We start from the raw sequence: 13,522 nt of genomic DNA, 5'->3' as shown, positions 1-13,522 counted from the left end.
GTCCGCACGGGGGGAGTGATTTCGGAGGCCTGCAGCATAGGCAGGGGGACGAGACAAGGATGTCCGTTGTCTCCCCTCCTGTTTGCGCTGGCAATGGAGCCGCTGGCAGTGCATGCACGATTGGGACGATATTACAAGGGATTGGACGGGGTTGGTCAGTTCCATTACATCGCTCTGTACGCGGACGATCTCCTAATGTTCCTTGCCAATGCTGCTGAGGAGCTGCGGGGGGACCGAGAACTGCTGGCTAGACTGGGTCGGGTGGCAGGCCTCAGAGTCAACTGGAATAAGACGTGCCTTTTCCCTATTCGGGGTGGTAGAGGGGCACCTCCAGGTGCACCAGACGTGAGGTGGGAAAGCAGCTGCCTGACTTACCTAGGAGCCCGGATCTATCATGAACCCTCTGACCTGCTGGACAGGAATATCGGAAGGGCGTTACGAACCACTAGGAGCAACTTTGAATTCTGGGGGACCCTTCCACTTTCAGTAGCGGGGAGGGTGGCGTTGTTAAAGATGGTCACCTTGCCACGCCTTCTGTATTACTTTGGCGCCCTTCCCCTATGGATACCGCGAAAATATTTCACCCAGCTCAACACTATGACTACGGGATTTTTATGGGGGTCTGGGAGGTGCAGAGTGGCGCTTCCTACCATGCAGCGCCCCAAGCGTGAGGCAGGATTCGCAGCCCCTGACTTTGAGGCCTATTACCATGCAGCCCAATTTCAATGGTTTACAAAGTGGATGGCCAGGGGACTACGCCTGGGGGAAGACCACGGGGGCATGGGCCCGGACCTGCGCCAGCTCTCTCGGACGCTTCCACTACGGGAGCGGAGATCCCGAGGGAGCTGTGGGTGGTACGGCAGTGCTGGAATCAGGCAAACAGAAGAGCCAAGATGGGACCCCCGTACGCCCCGGAGATCCCGCTGAGGGTCTGTGAGGCTCTGCCACATGGGGGGGGATTGGCAGCGACTGCGAGGTTGGGAAGAAGTGGGGGTCTCCACTATTGGGGACCTCTATGAGGATGGCGTGCTTTTACCTTACCAGGACCTCTTAGAAAGGTACGAACTGGCCCGCCATGACTTTATTTTACATGCTGCCTTGACGGCAGCTATCCGGAAGCACTGGAAGAGGGGGATGACGGAACCCCCGACCTCTCTCCCCTGCCAATATGTGGTATATGCAGCAGGGACGATTAAAGCGGTAACATGCCTATACAGGCGTCTTACTCAGGAGATTAGGTCCCCTTTGGAGAGGCTACGTATCAAGTGGGAGGCAGACCTTGGGATACCTATCGAGGAGAGACCGTGGGAGGAATTGATGGAGCGGGCGTGGAAATTCTCTAGAAATGCGAGATTTCAGCTGATACAATGTTATGTCTTCCACAGGGCGTATCTCACCCCGCACAAAATCAACGAATTTTTCAGGTCCCAAACTGCCTGTCCCGTTGAAAATTAGAGAATGCTACATTCTTTCATATGTTTTGGGAGTGTCCATTGATGCATGAGTATTGGGGGGAGGTAACGGCTAAACTGGGCGAAATAACAGATAGGAGCATTGATCAGACCCCGGGTTTTTGCTTAATTCACTGGTTTCCCCACACTGCCCGTAACAAAGTTACCAGTAAATTCATAGACTTGGGGCTAGTCCTTGCTAAAAGAGAAATCACCAGTCATTGGAAAGCGGTCACGGCGCCTAATGCTGCGCGCTGGCTGCGAGAATTTATAAAGTGGGCCGACTGCGAGGGGACTCTCAGACTACAAATGGCCCATAGAGCCAATAATGACAAAATGTTGACCGCAGCCAGAGCATGGGTGGCGATGGTGGACTTACTTAAGAACCCGACGGACGACACTGACTGATCCCCTTCACGACAACACTAGCGCACATGCATGGCTGCATCGCCCCTATAGAGCGGGTGGCGGGGCTGGAGGGCAGCGGGTACTGAGTGGTAGCTCCCGTCCATTTGTCCCCTGACATTGTGATACCAGTGGTCCAATCAGGGTGACTCATTCTTAATACTGGGAGATAGCGGATGGAGCGGCATGTCTGATGGTGGGGGGGGGGAAGTTGGAGGGGTGGGGGGAGGGTAGAGGGTGTTTTGTTAACCCGTCATCTATTGAGGAGGCTTGAAGCGAGGTCTCGCAGGGATACTTATGCACTGGATCCTCCAGATGGGGCTATAGATCGTGCCTAACCTGGAGCTGCCGACTATGTGCGGGATTGCAGGACCAAGAGGGGAAATAGGGGTAGTGGGAGTGATGTTCCTTCCAAGTACTTTTGATATTGCATGGGAAGGTCGAGAACTCATTATTGAGTGTTTGGGAAACGATCCTGTCTTAGGATGATACTAGTAGAGGCATACTGACACAATAAAATGTGTTTGGGAGGCCTTGACAGGAGCTCTAGGTAACATGATTTGCGTAGGCACGGTTAATCCGATATTAGTCATTGCTGTGATTACTGTCATGTTTTAACAAAACTGCAATAAAGTTTGTTTTAAAAAAAAATCATCATATACAGGAAGCATATGCCAGGTTTTCTCACCTTTTCACCTTTATCTCCTTGGTCTCCTTTATTTCCCTGAGGTCCTGGAGGACCCACTGGTCCTACATCACCCTGCACATTAACACAAACAATCATGTTCATATAAAAGAACTTCACAGAGGCTGATGGAATAACACTGTTTGGTAAACAATAGCCTTCACTACAGAGTACTGTGTCATATTGTGTGCCAAGTTTGCTGTTCAGGAATATCTTCTTCACCAAGTGTGATTGAACACAGTAACTGATATGAAAACAATCAAAATAACTAGCGTACAACTAGGTGCACTCTATAATGACATTACAATACACCACCAGCAATATACCATGAAGGAGAAGACTAGGTGAATTAAATTCCCCATGCTACCTAGCCACGACCATCGTTCCTTAGTCATGCTCTCTAGGGACCATCACAACATGAAATATTTCTAATATATTGAAACCATGAACTCTTTTATAAAGATTCGCCTCTGCAAATAACTGGGATAGTTTATAAAACGTATCAACTTTTCTCAAACTACAGCTTAGGTTAATAAAATATACAGTTTCTCTGTAAACATAAGTCTCTTTTTGTAAACTTCAGCAAGTGGTGGAGCACAACAAACGTCTTTGGTTATGTACTAATGGTTGTACAAAAGTGCAAATATTTGCCCTGCATCCACAGACTTTTATAATAGTATTTAAAGTGGAGTAATGCTTTGTACTGCATTGCGCCACACTCTTGACTGCACAACACCGTAGTAAATAAATTCCTTTGTGTATAAACTTGAACCCATGTTTGCAAACAATGCTCTCTGTGAGTTAACTATTGTTAGTTGAAACAGCAGCATTGGTGCGTTTACTCCACTTGTGGCCTGTGCTTAGAAACCATAGTCAGTGGCATAAATTATGGTCTGTATTTGTTAACAAACATCTTTGTTTGTAAACCGCTGGTTTTATCTGTGTAAAGTTCATCCTTCTTGAAATTGTCATCCTGTTTGTTAACCATATTCATAAAATAATGTATTTGTCAGTACCTAGTCGCTGATTATAGCCCTTTTCTATGAAAGAAAGCAAATGCATTTCAGATGAACTTTTATCATAAAATTACACATGTTTGTAAAGTATAGTCTTTTAGTAAAATGCAGCAAACATTTATACATCAATAGAACCCCACTTTCTAAAATAAAGTGTCTGAGTGAGAAAGATGGGTTATTTCAATTAAGTACAATTACTTATCAATATATCATATGTATGGAAACTACAGACTCAGTCTCATGCTGCTTTGCAGGAAAATTAGAGCTTTGGTTTGTAATATATCTAGTTTTGTAAAGAACAACTGATGATTCTAAAAGATATTTTCTGTAGTGTATCAATCAGGATTCAAATAGCGCTGCTATTCACCCGATAGGGTATATAGGCACTTGCAGGTCCCAGAAAGCTAATTCAAATAGCCAGGTCTTGAGGGCCCTTCAGAAATCCGGAAGTGAGGTGATGATCCATGGGGAGGATGTTCCAGGTGTTTGCAGTGATGTAGGAGAAGGAGCGTCCTCCACTTCTGCTTCGGTGGATGCAGGGAGGGCGGGCAAGTGATAGGGATGCAGAGCATAGTCTTCTCGAAGGTTGGTGGAAATTCACATGATGGTCAATGTAGGTGGGTCCTTGGTTGTGTAGAGCCTTATGTGTGTGGGTCAGCAGCTTGAATCAGCATCTCTTCTGAAAGTGGAGTTGTTTTAGGTGGGGTGTGATGTGGGATCATCAGGGGAGGTCAAGGATAAGTCTAGCTGTGGCGCTCTGTATGGTTTGGAGTCTCTGTAAGAGGTGTGCGGCAATTTCTACATAGTGTTGCCATACTCCAGTCGACTGGTGATGAGGGCCTGTGTCACAGTGGGTCTCGTGTGCAGGGGTAGCCACTTGAAGATCTTCTGCAGCATATGCAGAAAGAGGAAGCAGACGGAGGTGATGGCAGTGATTTCATGGTGAGCTTGTTATCAAAAATGATTCAGAGGTTTTAGGCGTGGTTGGCTGGTATAGGGGTGGGTCCCAGATCTGAGGGCCACCAGAAATTGTTCCAGGGGTTGCTGTTGTTGCCAAAGATCAGTACGTTCTTCTTGTCCGTGTTCAGCTTTAGGCAGCTGTTCCTCATTGAGCCGGCGACGCTTGTCATGCATCTGTGGAAGCTGGTTCTGGTGATGGTATGGTCGTGGGGAGGGAAGGAATGAGGTGGGTGTCGTCTGTGTAGAAAATTATGTTGAGACCGTGAGATCTGATGATGTTGGCCGGTGGGGTCACGTATGCATTGAAGAGAGCAGGGCTGAAGGATGAGACCTGGGGGACACCGCAAACGATATCCTTGAGTTCAGAGGTGAAAGGTGGTAGGCAGACCCTCTATGTCCTTCTGGTGAGGAAGAAAGTGTTCCATCTGAATGTGTCCCCCTGGACTCCCACGCACAGTGAGAAAACTATCTGAGAGTTAGGGCTAAACTTCTATTTTGGAGTTTATTGGGAAAAAATGTCAGCCGAGCTGGCACAACAAACATGGTATCCACTAGATAAACTCCTCTGCCTTCAGAGCAACCACCACAGCAGCTGTTGCTCAGAATTTGTAGATATTCTCCAAGGTAAGTGGGGATCTCTGAGGAGGGTGGGTGTTCTCCACCAATGAGACGGAAGCTACAGTCGCTGTTTGTAAACCATGGCATATGTTTATGGACTATGGTCCCTGTTTGAAAACCACAGCTTTTCTTTGACAACCATAATAAATTAAAGGATGGTCGCACTTTGAAAAACACAAACTTAGTTTAAAAACTATATTTATTGTTTGCAAAGCATGGGGTCCATTTGAAAAAAGATAATTGGTGTATCCATGGGCTCTGCCAGACACTGTCTCTAGAAACTATAGCCTATCTTTGTAAACTATAGCATTTGTACAGTATACCCTTTATTTGCAAATCATAGTCCTGTTTATAGACTGTTGCTCATAGAACAGGATTTTTTTCGAAAAAGCCTCCATTTTGCCAAATGTTCTGTTTGTAAAGCTATGCCGGTTTAACACCATAAACTGCTGGTAAGCTTTAATCGATATAGACCTCCCTAACACTAGGACAAACAGATATGCTAAGATGAGCTGATCCCATCTATCCTGGGTTAGACTTCCTTTCCAAGACTTACTGAATCAAATCCAGTCTGCGAGAGATCTTTAAGCACAGGAATAATAACAGTTGTATTCTTAAATTGACTTTGGGTATAAAGAGTTTTATAAGCACAATAATTATAGTAATGATATTCATAATTTGATATTAAACATTTTCTTGCATGGCGGGACTTTGTTGTAGTAAGGGTGCAGCCTCATATTCAGGGGTCATCTCTTTTACATAAAGGTAGAACATCATACATGGGAAAGACACCGGCGACATGTGAACACATGGGGCTTTTGCATGGCTTGTAGGGTGGTTATGGGTGTAATCGAAGGACTAGTCAAAAATGTGGAAGTTGAGTATTTGTCTCCACCTGGAAAGCAGGTCAGAATCAATATCACTACATGACAAAGATTGACCCACTTTTCACAGACCCCATCTGATGACAGAAAGGAAAAACACCACAGGGACTTCTCTCGCAACCATGCAGAGAAAAATCCATAATTCCTGCATTTTTTACTACATTTTTTATTACTACCTAAAAAAATAGCATTGATGATTCGATCAAAGGTAACCTGCTTCAACTTGTGATCTTGAGGTGGTCTCTGAAGCTTCTTAATGTCCCGCTTTACCAGGTACACTACGGTAGTGACATGTGTGCATGTGCATCATTCTTGGAATCACAAGCATTTCAGACAATTGGTCGCTACCAGCCTTTCAATAATGGATATACGGGCCCCAAGTATTCCAAACGCAGGACCTAAACTAAAAGTGGAAAACTGGTCTCTGTACCATGTTTTACGGCACTGTATCAAGGTATGGGTTTCCTGAAGGGAAGTCCCAGAACCCATCATACAATTACCAAAATGTATCGTCCGCCCATGGCTTCTGTAATCTCACTAGGTGGGCAAACAGAGATGAAATGGGGTGTGGGAAAAGAACAGGTCTACACTTTTTGCTAGTTTCCAAAGATCCAAAGGACCATACATGCTCGCCAACCTTCAGAGTGGTCCACCATCACCTTCCTCCTCCCCACTCTCTTCCCCGGGGGAGTGAGATAGGGGTCAAGAGATGGGCAAAAATGGGCAGAATAGTGCACATAGAAGGAATATGCTACTTACCAGTATGCATCTGTTCTTGGCATGTAGAGCTGCAGATCTATACACTTTTGCATAGATCGCATCTGGTGTTGGGCCCGGATGTTTGCAGTTTGTTTTTCTTCTTGGACAGTCTTTGGAAGTCACGAGTTCGGTGACTCCTCCTTCGGTCCGTACTGCGCATGGGCTTCGGCTCCATCCTCAGATTGTTTTTCGCCAGCAGGGAAAAGATGGAGCGTAGTGATAATAGTAAGAAACCCATGTGTGTTGTAGCTAAATAAGATAGACTGGAACGGATACAGGTAGCCGGGGAGGCGGGTGGGCGTGTATAGATCTGCAGCTCTACATGCCAAGAACAGATGCATACTGGTAAGTAGCATATTCCGTTCGAGGCATATGAGCTGCAGATTTTACACTTTTGCATAGATTATATAGCAGTACCCAACCTTAGCGGCGACCACCGGTATCTGTTGCAGTGGTTTGAAAAAGTGTCTTTAGTACAGCCTGGCCCACACTAGCTTGTTGTTTAGAGTGCACGTCTACACAGTAATGTTTTGTGAAGGTGTGCGGTGTTGACCATGTGGCTGCTTTGCAGATGTCATCTAAGGGTATGTTCCCTAGAAACGCCATAGAAGCCCCTATCTTTCTTGTAGAGTGGGCTTTAGGTGGAACAGATAATGTTCTTTTTGCTTTTTGATAGCAAATTTGTATGCACTTTACGATCCACCTAGCTATCCCTGATTTAGAGATGGGGTTGCCCTTATGCGGTGGAGAGAAGGAGACAAACAGCTGTTTAGTCTTTCTGAAAGGTTACGTTCTTTGTATGTAGTACAGTAAAGCCCTTTTAACATCAAGTGTATGTAGAGCCCTTTCCGCAACAGATTGAGGTTGCGAGAAAAAAACCGGTAATTCCACCGATTGATTGAGATGGAAGGGGGAAATGACCTTGGGCAAAAATTTGGGATTTGTGCGAAGTATTACTTTGCTGTGATGTATCTGTAAAAAGGGTTCTTGTATAGTGAACGCTTGTATCTCACTAACCCTTCTAAGGGAAGTGATAGCTACGAGTAAGGCTGTTTTCCAAGTGAAGAACTGTAGCTCACATTTATGCATTGGTTCGAAAGGCGGGCCCATTAGCCTTGTAAGAACTACGTTTAGATTCCATACAGGGGAAAGTGGTGCCCTAGGTGGAATTACTCTTTTAAGGCCTTCCATAAAGGCTTTAATAGCAGGCACTCTGAACAGTGATAAATGCTGTCTGTTTTGCAGGTAAGCAGCAATTGCTGCTAGGTGTAGACGTATGGATGAATATGCCAGTTTACACCTGTGAAGATGGAGCAGATAGCATATGATGTGCTGTATGGATGTATCTAAGGGGTCGATTGTATTGTTACGGCAGTAAATAACAAATTTCTTCCACTTTGCGGCATAGCATGCTCGAGTGGTAGGACGTCTGGCTTCTCTGATAATGTTTATGCAGTCAGGGGGAAGGTTAAGGTATCCAAATTCTAAGATTTCAGGAGCCAGATCGCAAGGTGAGCTGAGCTGGGTCCGGGTGCTTGATTTCTCCATGGTTCTGGGTTAGGAGGCATGGGGACAGGTGCAGCTTTTGGTGTGGTACCACTGAGAGCTGTAGTAGTGTGGTGTACCACGGCTGCCTGGCCCATGTTAGAGCTACTAGAATGAGTCTGAGGGAGTGCTGTTGTAGCTTCCTTACCACTAATGGAATTAGTGGGAGAGGTGGAAAGGCGTATGCAAATTTGCCTGACCAGTTCATCCATATCGCATTGTCTTTGGACAATGGGTGTGGGTATCTGGCGGCGAAGCTTGGGCATTTTTTGTTTTCGTGGGTGGCGAAGAGGTCTATCTGAGGATGCCCCCACTTGTGGAAGAATGGGTGAAGAACTTGTGGATGCAGCTCCCATTCGTGCATTTGCTGCGTTTGTCTGCTGAGCAGATCTGCCATGGTGTTTTGTATGCCTGGGACGTGTTGTGCCAGGAGAAAGATTTTTTGTGGAATCGCCCATCTCCATATGCTCTGTGCTAAGCGGGAGAGCTGGGGAGAGTGTGTCCCCCCCTGTTTTTGAATATAATACATTGCAGTCATATTGTCTGTGCGAATTAGGACTGCCTTGGCTGAAATTTGTTTCTGAAACGATTTGAGGGCTAGAAAGATCACCAACAACTCCAGATGATTGATGTGGAGTAACCTCTGTTTTGGCGTCCATACACCTTGCACTGTGAGGTGTAATAGGTGCGCTCCCCAGCCGGAGAGCGATGCGTCCGTTGTTAGAATCACCTGAGGAACCGGGTCCAGGAACGGTCGCCCTTTGGAAAGGTTTGTGGTGTTCCACCACTGCAGAGAGCGATGGGTGCGACCGTCCACCAACACCAGATCCGTCAGCTGTCCCTGGGCCTGGTTCCACTGGCGTGCTAGGCACTCTTGGAGTGGACGCATGTGAAGTCTTGCATGAGGCACTATGAAAATGCAAGACGCCATCATCCCTATTAGTTTCATGAACACTCTTGCTGGGAGAGAGTGCTGAAGAAGGAACTTTTGGTGCAGGGCTTGCATGCTTGCGATCCTGGATGAGTTGGGATAGGCTATAGCTTTTGAGGTGTCTATAGTGGCACCTAGGTATTGCTTTGTGTGAGAGGGTATCAAGTGGGACTTTTGGTGATTCACCGTAAAGCCTAGCTGGTGGAGTAGTTGTATGGTAGTGTTTGTGTTTTGTACACACTGGTGGTAGGACGCGGCTTTTAGGAGCCAGTCCTCCAGGTAGGGGAAGACGTGAATGTTTTGTCTTCGGAGGTTTGCTGCCACTACTGCCAGGCATTTGGTAAATACCCGTGGTGCGGTTGTGACCCCGAAGGGGAGCACCTTGAACTGATAATGTTGGTTGTCCACCACAAATCGGAGGTACTTTCTGTGAGCAGGGTGTATTGGGATATGAAAGTATGCGTCTTTCAAATCCAGTGTAGTGAGAAAGTTGCCCTGACGGAGGAGTGGGAGAACTTGCTGAAGAGTTACCATATGAAAATGGTCTAAATGGATGTATGCATTTAGGGGCCGGAGGTCCAGAATGGGCCGTAGGGTCTCGTCTTTCTTCGGTATGAGAAAGTACAGAGAGTAGACCCCTAGATTTTGCTGATCTACGGGTACCTGCTCTATCGCGTGTTTTGGCAGGAGGGAGAGTACCTCTTGTTTCAGAAGTGTGGTATGTTCTTGTGACATCGCACGGTGTCTGGGTGGAATATTTGGGGGGGTAGAAGTTAGTTCGAGACAGTACCCTGACCGAATAATTTGGGTTACCCATTTGTCTGATGTTATGGCTTCCCAGGTGTGAAGGAAGTCCTGTAGTCTGCCCCCGACCGGAGTGGAATGGTCTGGGGGGGCGGGGGAAAGTCATTGTGTGGGCGGTGTGGCAGAACGGGCGGTGTTGGTTTTGCCCCTGCCTTTATTATTGTTCCCTCGATATCCACCTCTTTGGTAGCCCTTTGAGAAGGTATTTTGAGGAGGGGACTTGTAGGAAGTGGAGGCGTTATCGGAATAGTAACCTCTGCCAGAGTCTCGAAAGGAGGAACGGCGAAAGGAGCGCCTAGGGGTTTGTGATTGCAGGGCTCCCATAGACTTCGCTGTATCCGTATCCTTCTTCATTTTTTCCAGGGCTTCGTCTACGTTTGGGCCAAACAAGTGTTGTTGGTCAAAGGGGTGGTTTAAAATAGATGCTTGGACCTCTGGTTTAAAGCCTGAAATTCTGAGCCAGGCGTGACGGCGAAGCAGGACACTGGTGTTTATAGCCCTGGACGCCGTGTCTGCTGCGTCAAGTGCGTATTTGATAGAGGTGTTGGTAATAATCTTCCCCTCTTGTATTAGCTCATGAGCCTTATTCTTATATTTGTCCGGGAGATGCTGCATGAGAGCCTCCAGCTCATCATAGTGCGCTCTATCGTACCTTGCCAGCAGCGCCTGTGTGTTGGCTATGCGCCACATATTGGCGGCTTGGGAGGCAGTGCGTTTGCCTGACGCATCTAAAAGCTTGGACTCCTTATCAGGTGGTGGGGCCTCACCAGATGACTGAGAGTTGGAGCGCTTCCTAGCTGTGGAGACCACTAGTGAGTCTAGGGGTGCAGGTCCTTTAATATAGACAGGATCCGTGGGGGCTGCCTTGTACTTTTTTTCTATTCTGGGGTTTAAGACCCTAGCTCTAACGGGGTCTTTGAAAACCTCTGTAGCATGCTTGGTCACCCCTTTAAGCATGGGTAATATAGCGGTGGATTTATCTGCTATGTCAAATGTGTCAAGTAGGAAGTCTTCCTCAACTGGATCACTGTGTAATTCCACCCCATGGTAATGTGCCGCCCATTGTAAGAGGTGGTGGAACCCCAGGGAGTCCTCTTGTGGAGACGGTCTGGATGGATAGAGATCATCCTGAGGCACATCTGGGACATCGGGATTGTGATAGTCCTCCCATGGGTCAGGTGTTCCCGGAGGAGTGGGGTCCTGCGGGGCATCTGTGGGATCATAGAATGGATCTCCGTGGTCATCAGGGTCTGGAGACGGGGTTGGAGACCGGTGAGGCAAGGGTGGAGAAGGTGGGGGAGGAGATGGAGGGGGTGGAGGAGGTGGAGTAGGTGGAGGAGGAGGAGGTGGAGGTGGTGGGGAGGGTACTCTGCATGGGGATGTGGCAGAGTCCTTCCGTTTTGGTGGTGGAGGAGGAGTTGGTTTGTCCAAAAGTCTTTTCTTGACAGACAACATTAAGTGTCCAGTCCTTGGATCCTTTGTTAAAGTCTTTTGAAGAGGATCCGGTGCGAAAAGCTCCTCCGGCACCGATTCGTCCATCGGTGCCGACGTTTTCGGAACCGAAGGCTTCGTCGGTTTATCCGCGCCGTGCTTTCTCGGGGTGTCCGATTTTTTGGTCGTCGCCGAGGCAGGCTTCGACACGGAAGCGTCGGTGCCGAGGGGTTTGTGTTTGGTCGGCACCGAGAGGCCAGGTTTCGACACCGATGGCTTCGGAACGGAACTTGTTTTCTTCGGCGCCGAAGAATCTTTGTTGGCGCCACTAGGAGGCTGGCTCGAGCCCGAGCCGCCAGGAGACTTGTGATGCTTTTTCACCGGGCCCGAAGGTGGGGTGATGGAAGCAGTATGCTTGGCTTTCCCTAGGCCAGGAGGCGAAGGGGCAACTGCAGTCTCTTTCGGTATGGGCGCGGGACGGGGAGGGGGTAGAGTACTCACGACCCTCTGCGCCGGTGTGATCTCCTCCACGTCGGAGTCGTCGGCCTCGGAAGCGCTGACGATATCTTCCTCCTGCTCGGTGTGCTGCTGTCCCGAAGCTCCGGTGTCTTCTCCGAAGATGTCAGGTGGAGCCGAGGTCGATGAGTGCGCCATGGTGCGTCGAGCTCGTCGATCCCGAATAGTCTTTTTCGATCGAAAAGACTTGCAGGCGGGGTAGTCTCGGGCCTCGTGTTCAGGAGAGAGGCAGAGGTTGCACACCTGATGGAGGTCGGTGTGGGGAAATTTAGACCCACATTTCGGGCACTTCTTAAAAGGAGTCCTTTCCATCGGCCGAGACCGGAGTCGAGATAGGCCCGAAGGCCGCCGCCGATGTCTGGAATCGAGGAAGTGCCGAAGAGAGAGATGAAGAAGTCGATTCCGTCTAAAGAATCTGGATGGACGAGGATTTTTCGTTGAAGGTCGAACTGGACAGGTTCGAAGCCGGAGCACGAAGTATTACATCCGAGCCCGATGGCGGAAAAAAACAATCTGAGGATGGAGCCGAAGCCCATGCGCAGTACGGACCGAAGGAGGAGTCACCGAACTCGTGACTTCCAAAGACTGTCCAAGAAGAAAAACAAACTGCAAACGTCCGGGCCCAACACCAGATGGCGATCTATGCAAAAGTGTATAATCTGCAGCTCATATGCCTCGAACATATATTTATTTAGCTAATTAGGTTTAGCATGGAAGAGTTTTGCATATACTTTTAAAGCTGGCTAGGTGAGAAGGAATGTGGGGTACTTTTCTAGGTATGAGGGAAGATTTCTGTCACTTTTGCATTCGTTGTTGGGGTTAGTGGCATCAAATTTAATAAACAGTGAATCAGGGCTTTAAGTGGGATGAAAAACTGAGGGTCTCTCAAAGGGGCATGGCCGATGTAATTAAGGACGTGGCTTTAAAACAGATACATTGAAAATGTATGCTTAGCATTGTGTGTCAGCTGACTGGTATCTTACTGCTTCTGTCACTGCATCCAGATATATAATACAAGTAAGATTAAAAATACAACAAGGCGAGTTAAGATTTTTTTTTTTAACTGAGAGTGAGGGCAAAACTGGAGACTATAGGGAGCCGTTTCATCACCTGCTTTTTAGAACTGCTGGTGCTTTGCACCGGCAGGACCCGGCCCACATAAAGCCCTGGAGTTAATTGATTATAAATAAAGCAAACTTACCCTGCCTCCTTTTCTTCCAGTGGGACCCACAACCTGTGAAGAGACCAAAAGCGTGATACTTCTGTGATTGGCTGTACTGCAGCATTACAAAATACATAACATCAGTAACATTGTGCTAGATGTGCAACAATTCACAATTATCCACATGGCACTACATACCCAGGGCATCTGCCTTTATGTAGAATTTTTAGGCATCTTGAATTAGGAACATGTCATTTATCAAAGGATGCAAAAATCTTAGAGTATCAAACTTGAGCCATAAAAACATTGGCTACACAAAATCAGAAATGGAACTACGGATTAGGAGTACAGGGAA

The 13,522-nt window shown here is 47.5% G+C and overlaps 1 protein-coding gene across 1 annotated transcript in view; it reads right to left on the bottom strand.

Moving 5' to 3' along the window:
* LOC146855703 (uncharacterized) overlaps positions 1 to 13,522 on the bottom strand; it is a 1,104,791-nt gene that overhangs the window by 624,131 nt on the left and 467,138 nt on the right. Inside the window, exons 45-46 of the mRNA XM_085653597.1 lie at positions 13,207 to 13,239; positions 2,545 to 2,616 (exon numbers count right to left, since the gene is read on the bottom strand). Of these exons, the coding sequence (XP_085509723.1) occupies positions 2,545 to 2,616; positions 13,207 to 13,239 (105 nt within the window). The remainder of the gene's footprint in view (positions 1 to 2,544; positions 2,617 to 13,206; positions 13,240 to 13,522) is intronic.

Source organism: Triturus cristatus, chromosome 4_1 (genome assembly GCF_964204655.1).
Source record: "Triturus cristatus chromosome 4_1, aTriCri1.1, whole genome shotgun sequence".
Taxonomy (NCBI): domain Eukaryota; kingdom Metazoa; phylum Chordata; class Amphibia; order Caudata; family Salamandridae; genus Triturus; species Triturus cristatus.
Note: the sequence above shows the minus strand (reverse complement) of the source record. Positions and strands in the feature narration are given on the sequence as shown.